This window comes from Cetorhinus maximus, chromosome 15 (assembly GCF_964194155.1).
Source record: "Cetorhinus maximus chromosome 15, sCetMax3.hap1.1, whole genome shotgun sequence".
Taxonomy (NCBI): Eukaryota; Metazoa; Chordata; class Chondrichthyes; order Lamniformes; family Cetorhinidae; genus Cetorhinus; species Cetorhinus maximus.
Genome location: NC_135893.1, coordinates 6,185,502 through 6,197,743, shown reverse-complemented (window position 1 = coordinate 6,197,743; position 12,242 = coordinate 6,185,502). Strand labels below are relative to the sequence as shown.

At 39.8% G+C, this 12,242-nt stretch overlaps 1 protein-coding gene across 4 annotated transcripts in view; it reads left to right on the top strand.

Moving 5' to 3' along the window:
• Positions 1-12,242, top strand: part of clstn1 (calsyntenin 1) — an 83,052-nt gene that overhangs the window by 33,398 nt on the left and 37,412 nt on the right. For 2 of the 4 annotated variants that reach the window (XM_078557802.1, XM_078557800.1), the window contains exons 2-3: positions 4,318-4,440; positions 8,335-8,364. In XM_078557802.1, the coding sequence (XP_078413928.1) occupies positions 4,318-4,440; positions 8,335-8,364 (153 nt within the window). The remainder of the gene's footprint in view (positions 1-4,317; positions 4,441-8,334; positions 8,365-12,242) is intronic. The other 2 variants (XM_078557803.1, XM_078557801.1) reach the window with 1 other exon arrangement.

The following is a 12,242-nucleotide window of genomic DNA, read 5'->3' as shown; positions in this document are numbered from 1 at the left end:
GACAAAGCCTGCTTGATTGGCACCACGTCCACAAACATTCACTCCCTCCACCACTGACTAACAGTAACAGCAGTGTGTACCATCTACAAGATGCACTGCAGGAATTCAACAAGACTCCTTAGACAGCTTCTTCCAAGTCCATGACCGCTACAGTCGAGAAGGACAAGGGCAGCAGGCACATGGGAAAGCCACCACCTGAAAGTTCCCTTCCAAATCACACCATTCTGACTTGGAAATGTATCGCTGTTCCTTCCCTGTTGCTGGGTCAAAATCCTGGAACTCCCTTCCTAACAGCACTGTGGGTGTACCTACATCACATGGGCTGCAGTGGTTCAAAGAAGGCAGCTCACCACCACCTTCTCAAAGGCAACTAGAATGGGCAATAAATGCTGGCCCAGCCAGCGAAACCCACATCCCATGAGTAAATTTTTAAAAAAATTAATGGGGACATTTTCAGAATGGCAACCTGTAACTAGTGGAGTGCCACAGGGATCAGTGCTGAGGCCACAATTATTTAGAATATATATTGACTTAGATTAGGGAAATGAATGCACTATCGCCAAGTTTGGGGATGACACAAAATTAGGTGGGAAGGCAAGTGGTGAGGATGATGCAGTCTACTGAGGGATATAGACTGGTTAAGCGAATGGGCAAAACCTTGGCAAATGGAATATAATATGGGGAAATGTGAGGTTTTGCTCTTTGGTGGGAAGAATAGAGGAGCTGAATATTATTTACATGGAGAAAGATTGCAGAAAGCTACAGCACAGCATTTTGTGTCCTCGTGCATGAATCCCAAAAAGTTAGCATGCAAGTTCAGCAGGTAATAGGGAAGACAAGTGGAATGTTGGCCTTCATTTCAAAGGGAATGGAGTATAAAAATAGGGAAGTCTTGCTTAAACTATACAAAGCACTAGTTGGACCACACCTAGAATACTGAACAGTTTTGGCCCCCTTCCCTATGGAAAGATACACTGGCATTGGAGGCAGTCCAGAGAAGGTTCAGTAGGTTGATCCCGGGTATGGAGGGGTTTTCTCATGAGAGGTTGAGTAAGTTGGTCCTGTACTAATTGGAGTTTAGAAAAATGAGAAGCAACCTTATTGAAACATAAGATTCTTAGGGGCTTGACAGGGTAGATGCTGAGAGGTTGTTTCCCCTTGTGAGAGAGTCTAGGACCAGAAGGCATCATCTCAGAGTAAGGGGTCACCCATTTAAGACAGATGAGGAGGGATTTCTTCTCTCTGAGGGTAGTGAATCTGTGGAATTCTTTACCGCTGAGGGCTGTAGAGGCTGGATCTTTAAGTATATCCAAGGCTGAGAGAATCAGTAAGGGAATCAAGGGTTATGGGGGAAAAGGCGGAAAGGAGTTGTCAGATCAGCCATGATCTCATTGAATGGTGGAGCAGACTCAATGGACCGAATGGCCTATTTCTGCTCCTACGTCTTATGGTCAACCAAAAGAATGTGCCATTCATAGCAAACTCAAAGTACCAAGATTAAATCCCAAAATAGCAACCTAGATTAAATACTCCAGCCCTGAGTGTAGTTTGAACCCACAGCCTTCTGATTTGTTTCGAAGAATGGTATGAACTGAGCAAAGTTGGCGCAAACATTAAAATTAATTGAAGATACAGGTTGAATTGGAAAACTTTCAATTTGAGATGTTCTTTTCATGCATCGTTAATCCAATTTTATTTGTTCAGTTTGGCTTCTTGTTGTTGCAAATAAGTATAATGAGTATTGCAAACTTAATGGACCGTCGTGTTTGAATACTCCTCTTTTGTCTGAGAAACTGGGGTTCAAATTCAACCCAAATAGAGATGAGTGTTTTTTGTAAGAGTCCTAAATAAATTCAATTTGCTGATTCCCCACTGAATTTATAGCAGGTATATATTTACAGTTTAAAATTGCATTGACATTTCTGAGGATAAGTAACTTGAGAAGTGGGGATGCTGTTCTGAGTTTTGATAAGTTGAGGAGCCTTTTAATATACTAAACACCCCAGAGTGCTTAATTGAGGAATAGATAACTGATAGGAGAGCGATGGGGGAAGTTGACCAAATGACCATCAGAAAGGCAGATTTTGAGGAAGCTTTTAAAGGTGATGAAAGAAGTAAGATTTAGGGAGGGGATTCCTTGGTGCCAGGGTGAGACGAGTGGAGACTCTCTGTCAAGATGGCAGAGCTGATAGACAAAGAGCTGTGCAGTAGACCAGAATGCAAGAGCAGAAGGCATCAACAGAAACATTTAGCTGGAAAGGGAACAAGTAAGGTGTGCAAGTTCAGTGCGGCTGAATTCTTCCAGAGGCAATTTTTAAAAAGTTTTAACCTGGCTTGTAAATAAAATTGCAACTTTTCACAAGGTTTTTTTTTACTGCATTTGTTATACTTTGTTCAAGGCAAGATGGTCTCAGTATGAATGTCTCTAGTTTTTCCCAAATATGACAAAGATATGACAAATATAACAAATGTGTCAGCTTGGGCTGAAAAGTGGCAAGTAGCATTTGTGCCACACAAGTGCCAGGCAATGACCACCTCCAAAAGAGATAATCTAACTATTGCCCCTTGACATTCAATGGCATTACCATTGCTGAATTCCCTACTATCAACATCCTGGGGGTTACCATTGACCAGAAACTGAACTGGACTATCCATATAAATACTGTGGCTATAAAGGCAGGTCAGAGGCTAGGAATCCTGTGGCAAGTCACTCACTCCCTGACTTGTTAAAGCCTGTCCAACATGTATAAGGTACAAATCAGAAATGTGAAGGAATACTCTCCACTTGCCTGGATGAGTGCAGCTCCAACAACACTCAAGAAGCTTGACACCATCCAGGACAAATTCTGTTTGATTGGCACCCTATTCACAAACATCCACTCCCTCCAACACTGGCAGCAGTGTGTACCATCTACAAGATGCACTGCAGAAACTCATCATGGCTATTTCAACAGTAGCTTCCAAACCTACAACCATTACCATCTAGAAGGACGAGCAGCAGATGCATGGGAACACCACCACCTGGAAGTTCCCCTTCAAGTCACCCACCATCCTGACTTGGAAATATATCACTGTTCCTTCACTGTCGCTGGGTCAAGATCCTGGAACTTCCTCCTAAAATAAGAAGTTAGCTCACCACCACCTTCTCAAGGGCAATTAGGGATGTGCAATAAATGCTGGCCCAGCCAGTGAAGCCCAAACCCCATGGATGAATAAAATAAAGCTGTTCATTGAAGCTGTTGTTATGCTTTTGACCTACTGTTTAGAGGCATCCTGTGAATAAACATTTTGTATAGAATTCCTTCTAATGGGTGTGCTTGACCTTCTGCTCCCTGGTCAAGAATAGGAAATGTTGCTGGTAGCTTATTGTGACATTGGATTGGAACTTCATGACCTATTAAGAATTAAATAAGCATGGCAGCTGACCAGCTGCCTTCAAAGTAGCAACTGTAAGGACTTTATTAGAATGGATTTGGACAGAGAATGTTTTTTTAAAAAGTGCTTTATTTTAAGATATTTCTGTTTTTACTGGTCTCCCCAGCCTGGTATCCTTGTAAACATTCCCATTAATCTGGATCACTTTTCCCTCCTTTTCATACTAGTCATTGCCCCCCACCCCCCAATTTTTTTTTTTGCATTTGACTTGAGTTGACTTTAGTAATTGTAACTAGGTAACCCTACATTAATGAAAGATGATATTTGCACTCTGATGCTTGATCTAAGTTATGTCCATATTAATCCAGCTGTTGGCTAAATAGTTTGGTAGATAGATTTGCATGGAATTGATGTCTGGTGTGAGAATGATCCAGCTGCATGTCTGTTAAATTGTTGTCTCTTGTACAAAGTCTGGACTTCACATGCAAGTGAAGTAAGTATGTGCACATATATGTACATTTTATTTATATATACACGCACATGCACAGCATTATTGTAGTATGGTTGAGAACAACCACACAGACCCAGTGCTACCATTTTATCTCAAAGGATTGTAACTGAACAAATATAGTACGGCAATATTTAAATTTTAGAAAGATCACAACTGTGTGGCTCTTGTCACTTATATTGCAGTCGAGGGAGTAGCAGCAGCTTTAGAGATCGATACTTGTGTTGGTATTATTGAAGGATTATATTATGTTACTACTTTGGGATACATGGTAATTTGGTTCAGAATTTACCAGGTTTGGATTGATTTGAAGCCCCTGAGGTTTTATTTATGCACTAAATATAAATTTCTCAATTTGGTGTGTAAATTCAGAATTTAGATTTTATAAAATGCAATATAATTATCAGCCAGTGATATTTTCTTTTCTCCTGTAGTTAACAAACACAAGCCATGGATAGAAACCACTTATCATGGTATTGTAACAGAAAATGATATCTCAGTCCTGCTGGATCCTCCATTAATTGCCTTGGATAAAGATGCACCTCTACGTTATGCAGGTATGTAAATTGATCTGCAGATGTGTTCCTTACATCAAAATGTTGAATTGCATATTCAGTTGGAAATGTATTCTAAATAGGGCGCGAAGATTTGTTTTATTAATGAACTGAAAAGTATAAATGGTCTAAAATATACATCAAAGAACAATTATGACTGTGAACTTGATTTAAAAACATTGTTTCCCATTACTTCAGGTGCTAATGCTGCAATCCATGGATTTCTTTGTCAACTTTGACACACGAGTTTTCTTTGGTAGAATTGCAGCTGGAATCAAAGAATGGTTATAGCACAGAGGGGGCCATTTGGCCCATCATGTCTGTGCCAGCTCTCTGGGAGAGCAACTCGCCTAGCCCCACTTCCATGTCGTCTTCCCCCTTGTTCTTTTGCCATCATTAAAATGATGGACTCATTAAGCAAACCACTGTGTTCAGACTTTTAAAAAAATCTTAGCTGTAGATTTTATTTCATTCTGCCATAGGTAAGATGTATAAAATAATTGTAAGAATAATTTTGTGCGTAGTCACGTTTCTTTGTATCACTTCCCACCTTCATGTAACACTCGAACTGCAAAACACTTTGTTACCTCCTTGGTCTTTCCCTATTGTCTCTAGTGTATGTAATATAAAAATAAATCCATTGGAAGGTTAAGTTGTTTTCTACCCAACACCCAAGCAAAATAGTGTGGATGCTGGAAATCTGAAATAAAAACAAAATGCTGAAACTAGTCAGGTCCGGCAGCATCTATGGAGAGAGAAAGAGTTAGTTACAGGTCTGACCTTTTCATCAAAGAACAGCTTCTACCACTCCAATGTCAGTGCTAAGTTTTGAATAATTGATTAAAAACGCAAATTTGAAAAAGATTGTAGTTAGCGTTAAGATTACCTTATTCATAAGACCTTCACATACAGTTCAACTATACAAGATAATTAAGTTTAATTGAGGAAGTTGCTACACTTAAAAAAGCACTTGGGTGGTTACTTTTGTTGGTTTGATCACGTGTATTTCTACACTTGAAAGATGTTGATCACATGTATTTTTGTTTTCCTTTCCTCTCCCTGTGTATGAAATGGCATTTGGTTGAAGCCAAAACAGCTTCCAGCATCAACAAAAGCAGAACCAAACCAGCAGACCACTTAATGGGGATACCAAAGTCTATACAGCAAGAGTATGAACTGGGGGCATTCTCTACAATAGCATTACTTGGTATCTAGTAGCATGGCAGCTGGATGATTATTCTATTTTTCCACAAATGGGTAACTGAATTGGATCAAAACATAAAATAACTGCTACAAAAAAAACATAGCTGCTTAACCCCACTTCACAGCTTAACCTGACACTGTATGCCATGGTTGAAATTCTATTTCAATGTATTTTATATGTAACATACACATGCAGATGTTTTTAGTAAAATGTATTTAGTCTGCTGCTGAACACCACCTCAGGTCAAAGACTTCTCTAGCAAAGTGCTCAGGCACCATGTAACATTGGGCACAAGTGCAGTTGTTTTCCATTTTTTTTCACTCTAGTGTGCAATGTATGCAAACTCCGTTTCATTGAATTTGCAACAGTTTCCCTCTAACTTGCAGTTGCATGCTAGCACTTAGCACTGGTGATTAGGGAGGTTTCGGGGAAGTACAGAATTTACAAAACAAGAATGCTCTGCAGTTTTTAAACTTTATCTCAATTTTGGAAAATCAAACATTTCAGTTACTGATTAGCACCCTTCATATTCACTGTCTGACAATCCATAACTTTGGTTTGATCTTGTCAGCTGTTCAAAAGCTTTGCTTGTAATGTGGCCACCAATTCTACATTTATATAAAACACTTAGGCTAATCTATCACCACGATTGTTCAATTTACTGAATTTATACCAAATAAATTAACAGTTTAGACACATTGCGTACCAGATGGTCTTAACATCCCAACAGTTGTATAGGATTTCAGTAAATGCTAGGCATTAAGCCTTTTGATCCCCACGTTGAATGGCCCGCTGTCTAATTAATGCAAATAACTGCAGGGTTCCAAATAAATTATGCTTGATGATCCACCATGTTTCCTTGCTCAAAACTTGTTGGGGGGAAAAGGGGATAGGAGAAAAGTTTCTAAAAAAGCATATTTGTGACTCTTAGCTATGCCTGCATTCTCTACCAGTTGAAAGTCCTGCTTTTAGTTACCACACTCCTTTTTGTACATATGGGTGGCATGAAAAATTACTCAACTCTTCTCAGTCTGCCTGAGAAAGGCAACTCTGCTTAATTATATCCAAGACCTTATCAATCAAAACCTCTGGACCCAGACCACTAGTCTCTTGAGATACTCTTCAGCTGCTGTCATGGTTGAATTTTCTTCTAACATCAGCCAGTCTAAGATTCTTTTCCTCATCAGGCCAGGATTTCTTAATCACTTCCAGTCCTCTCTTTTCTTTGGCACTGATAACGTACCCTATGACAGACTCTTTCAGTCATGCATAGATCACCCAGTTGGCATATATAGTCCATTACCACTTCACTCTGCAAAATTTTGCTGTTCCTTTTTGCTGCATTGATGCTCCTCAAATTTTGTCAACTGTCTAACCTCCCATTCTAGAGCCCTCTGCAATCCCACTGCCAATATTCTTGGTTCTTGTTATCAATCAGAATTGAAAACAGTCAGACAGGTGGATAGGCGTGTGTGGCTTCAGGCCCTAGTTGCTGATTTGATCTGGGGAAGGGGAAGCACTCCTCCTGGCTGCAAGCAGTGCTCTGTGCATCCTTCCCTTCATATACCCCTCCAGCTGCAGGGTTTCCTGAGGCAATAAAACTACCTGTTTTTGTTGACAACCCCTAGATAAGGTGGAACTAAAGTTAGCTATTATTTTAGGCTGTTTTCTATTTTCTTTCCCCCAGAGGCTATAAATGACAACTAAAACTGGTCAAGAGATGTCAAAACTTCATTATATTTTACAGCAATCTCCCTTTTTTAATTTTAAGGATGTTGTTGATTTCCATTGAAACAACAATTGATGTATAGTGATAAGGAAGAGTTATTTGGAAATATAAAATTAATTTTTTTTTAACCAATATCTGAAATTTTAGTGTATCTTGAATTATTTTGGACCTTATGGTATCAGTTGAGAAACGAATTTGGATAATTTTCTGGGGAGGGGGGCAAGAATTCAAATGGAAGATGTTGTTCTAATGTTCAACTATGAGCATGTTATTTTTGCAATATCATGCAGCTCTAGTACTACACACAACTGCAAGGTTGAAAAATGTTGGTTATTAAATGTTTGTTGCCACAATATTGAATACGTGTTGGAAAAATTGGAAACTAAAATGTGACTGCAGTAGAAGGATCAGTGTTAGCGATATTCAATTATTTCTGTTACCTAATTAAACTTAAATTGAGGCTCCTCTTGCTATCTAATGCAATATATGCACCGGATGAAAAATATATGGCAGTTTGACTGTATATTCTTAATTGTTTAGACAATCTTCTACATAGGGAATTTTACTCAATATTAAAAGTTAATGCAATATGCAGGAATTATTTTCCGATGCATTACTTAGTTCTGAATCATGTTAGATAATTTGTCATTTTTTTCATATAAGTTGCCTTTAGAGAACCTGGAACTGCGAAGGTTAGTATGTTTTTAAAAGCTATATTGTCGATATTTTTGTTAAAATGCCTCCAGAAACTGGGAATTCCAGTGATGTTTTGCAAAGATCTTTGAGCTGTTTATATGAAAAACATGTAAATTAATTTTTAAAAAAACTATTATGAATCAATCACTAGAGTTTGAATATCAGTTGCTTTGTATTTGCATTGATCCTTTTACTTTGTCCCTGTCATCATTCTTTTGCTTTCTTACCTTGATGACTGACCTCTGTTTATCTTTTCTTCCCCTTATAGAGAGGTATGAGGTGACATTCACCAAAGAAGGTGATACCTGGGTTCTTTCTTTCATTCATCATGAACAATTATATTAACTCACTAACTCTGGTCATAAAATGGGGAATCAGCACTTGGAACAGCAAATCCTGTCATCAGTTTTATTCCCCATTATTATCCAGATTTATCTACAAAAATTACTGGATGTGAAGTTTAACTTTAAAGAGTTTGTTAGAAATATCAGTTGTTTGATATCCTTTCCATATCCCTCAATTCAAGATATTGTATTTAGCCTAAACTCTCCACTGACCTGAGTGCATAAGCTAAATGACACATCTCTTACTTTGGGTACCTGTCATTGCTGTAGGTTAACCTGGTGCTAATAATCTAGTTGTATTCACATTCTTGAAGTCTAGGTTATTTTATACTAGTGTATAATCAGTCACTTCATGCTCACTACCAAAATGTCTGAGTAACCTGTTACAACTAAGCGTTCTATTTCTTATGACCAGTAGTAAATTACTCAGATTTAAGATGCGAGATATGATATTGTTGCATTCTGTTGAAGCTTATTCAACATGCTAGCCCCAGTGGAGTGATAAAATGCAAGTTTGAAAGTATAGTCCCAAGCAGTTTGGTTTCTAGGCATTAGTTGGGGAATCATGTCAGTTACCTCAGGAGCACCTTTTATACAAATGTCATCTTGACTTCTTTGGTGGGACACTTGCTTCTGAGTTAGAAAGTTATGGATTGAAGATATTCTATGGTTTTGAGTACCATTTTTCAAATAAAATGCCCTTACACGAACCCTTTGGTGTAGTACAAAGGGAGTGCTGCATTGTTGGAGATACTGTTATCCGGGATGCACATTAAGCAAGATTCTGCTTGCCTGTTAGTAAAAGATTCAGTTGCACTAGTTGATTTTTTTTCTTTCTAGTTTGTATGTAAGTGTCCTGTGTATTCTGAATATCCCTTTAAATGTCTGCTATTGCATCTTCATTCACCTATCCCTTAACCTAATTTGCAAGTTCACTTCAGCTAGCTCTGCTTTTGTGCCCTCATAATTGCCCTGATTTAAGTTTAAAATACTAGTCTTGGACCCACTCTTCTCTCCCTCAAACTGAATGTAAAATTCAATCATTAGTAAAATATGCCCACCTTTCAAAGTAATCCATTAGTTTCAAGTGCTTTGGGATGTAGCACCAATGGTGACCGGAGGGTGCAATTGCAGCCTGATAGATTAACTGGAGTTTATAATGGCAATACATTATATGTGACTTCAAATTTCATCTCTATACCCTGGTCCATTTATCCCTGCTGAGTAACCTTGCCCTCCCTAAAGGCTATATTTGGTCTTGGCTTTCCATATGCAGTCCCATGGGAGATCAACTAGTTTTGGGGGGGGAAAACGAAAGGTAGTTTGAGTGAGTAGTTGAACCATAAAAAATATCTGACTCTACTGCTTACCTGAGACAAGGTGATAGGAGTGCTGCCAATGGCCAACTAAAGCTACTTTTAGGTAAATCTGTGTCAGAGCAGTGGGACTCTTTCAAGAAGGAAATAGGGAGAGCATAGGACCAACACATTCCAGTAAAGATAAAGGGTGGGGAACAACAAATCCAGGGAACCCTGGAAGTCAAGGGATATACAGAATTGGATAAATAGAAAAAGGGAGGCTTATGGCAAGATACCGAGGGCTCAAAACAGCGGAAACCCTATAGGAGAATAGAATGTGTAGGGGGGAACATAAAAAGGAAAATAGGAGAGCAAAAAGGTGGCATGAAAAAGCATTGGCAGGTAAAATAAAGGAAAATCCAAAGTTATGTTACAAGTACATTAAGACTAAGAGGATAACTAGGGAAAGAGTAGGGCTCATTAAGGACCATAGTGGTAATTTGTGTGTGGAGCCGGAAGACGTAGGTAGGGTTCTAAATGAATACTCTGTGTCAGTGTTCACAAGTGAGAGGGACGACATAGGAGTGGAAATCAGGCAGAAGGACTGTGATATAATTAAAGAAATTAGCATAGAAAGGGAGGAGGTTCTAAGTGGTCTGGCAGCCTTAAAAGTAGATAAATCTCCAGGCCTGGATGAAATGTATCCCAGACTGTTGAGTGAGGCAAGGGAGGAGATAGTAGGGGCGCTGGCAATAATTTTCAATACTTCTCTGGCCACAGGAGAGGTGCCAGAGGTCTGGAGGACAGCCAATGTGGTACTGTTTTTCAAGAAGGGAGGAAGGGATAAACCAGGGAACTACAGTCCAGTCAGTCTAACCTCAGTGGTGGGAAACTATTGAAAGCAATTCTGAGGGACAGAATTAATGTACACTTGGAGAGGCAGGGATTAATCAAGGACAGTCAGCATGGTTTTCTTAAGGGGAGGTCATGTCTGACCAATTTGATTGAATTTTTCAAAGAGGTGACCAGGTGTGTAGATGAGGGCAATGCATTTGACGTAGTCTACTTGGACTTCAGCAAGGCTTTTAATAAGATCCCACATGGGAGACTGATGACGAAGGTAAGAGCCCTTGGGATCCAAGGCAATTTGGCAAATTGGATCCAGAATTGGCTGAGTGGTAGGAAGCAGAGGGTGATGGTCGAGGGGTGTTTTTGTGACTGGATGCCTGTGTCCAGTGGGGTTCCACAGTGATTAGTGTTGGGTCTCTTGCTGTTTGTGGTGTAAATATAAACGATTTAGACTTGAATGTAGGAGGGTTGATCAGTAAGTTTGCGGATGACACGAAAATTGGTGGGGTGGTAAATAGTGAGGAGGATAGCCTTGGATTACAGGAGGATATGGACGAGCTGGTCAGATGGGCTGATCAGCGGCAAATGGAATTTAATCCAGATAAGTGAGAGGTGATGCACTTGGGCAGGACAAACAAGGCACGGGAATACACTATGAATGGTAACACCCTGGGAAGTATCGAGGATCAAAGGGACCTTGGTGTGCATGTCCAGCGGTCCCTTAAAGTAGTGGGACAGGTAGATAAGGTGGTTAAGAAGGCATATGGGATACTTGCCTTTATTAGCCAAGGCATAGAATATAAGAGCATGGAGGTTATGCTGGAACTGTATAAAACACTGGTTAAGCCACAGCTAGAGTATTGCATGCAGTTCTGGGATCTGCATTATAGGAAGGATGTGATTGCACTAGAGGGAGTGCAGAGGAGATTTACCAGGATGTTGCCTGGGCTGGAGAGTTTTAGTTATGAGGAGAGATTGGATAGACTGGGGTTATTTTCCTTGGAGCAGAGGAGATTGAGGGGGGACATGATTAAGGTATATAAAATTGAGGGGCATAGATAGGGTAGACAGGAAGGAACTTTTCCCCTTGGTGGAGGGATCAGTAACCAGGGAGCATAGATTTAAGGTAAGGGGCAGGGGGTTTAGAGGGGATGGTGAGGAGGAATTTATTCACCCAGAGGGTGGTGGGAATCTGGAACTCACTGCCTGAAAGGGTGGTAGAAGCAGAAACCCTAATAACATTTAAGGATGTGCACTTGTGATGCCATGGAATACAAGGCTAAGGTCTTAGTGCTGGAAAATGGGATTAGAATAGTTAGGTACTTGTTTGACCGACAGACTCGATGGGCTGAAGGGCCTTTTTCTGTGCTGTGGACCTCTGACTCTAAAGTGGAACAATCAGATGGTTTCCTGTTTCTGAGAACCCTCACTGGAAGTGTGCCTATCTGGACATTGTTTGAAGACCAGATTGGGCTTGGCTGTGAAGTTTCTTGGCATAAAGCAGCTGGCTATTTGACTAAGACCGAAATGGCCACTTAGAAGGGTTATAGTAGAATAACCAGCAATGAGGAACTGCTGTATGCATTTAAAGAATGAATGAATGTTTTTAGAAGAGGATGTGAGAAAGGAAAAATGTGAATCAAACTGGTATTTAAAATCTAATGCCAAACGTTGTCATCTTGGGT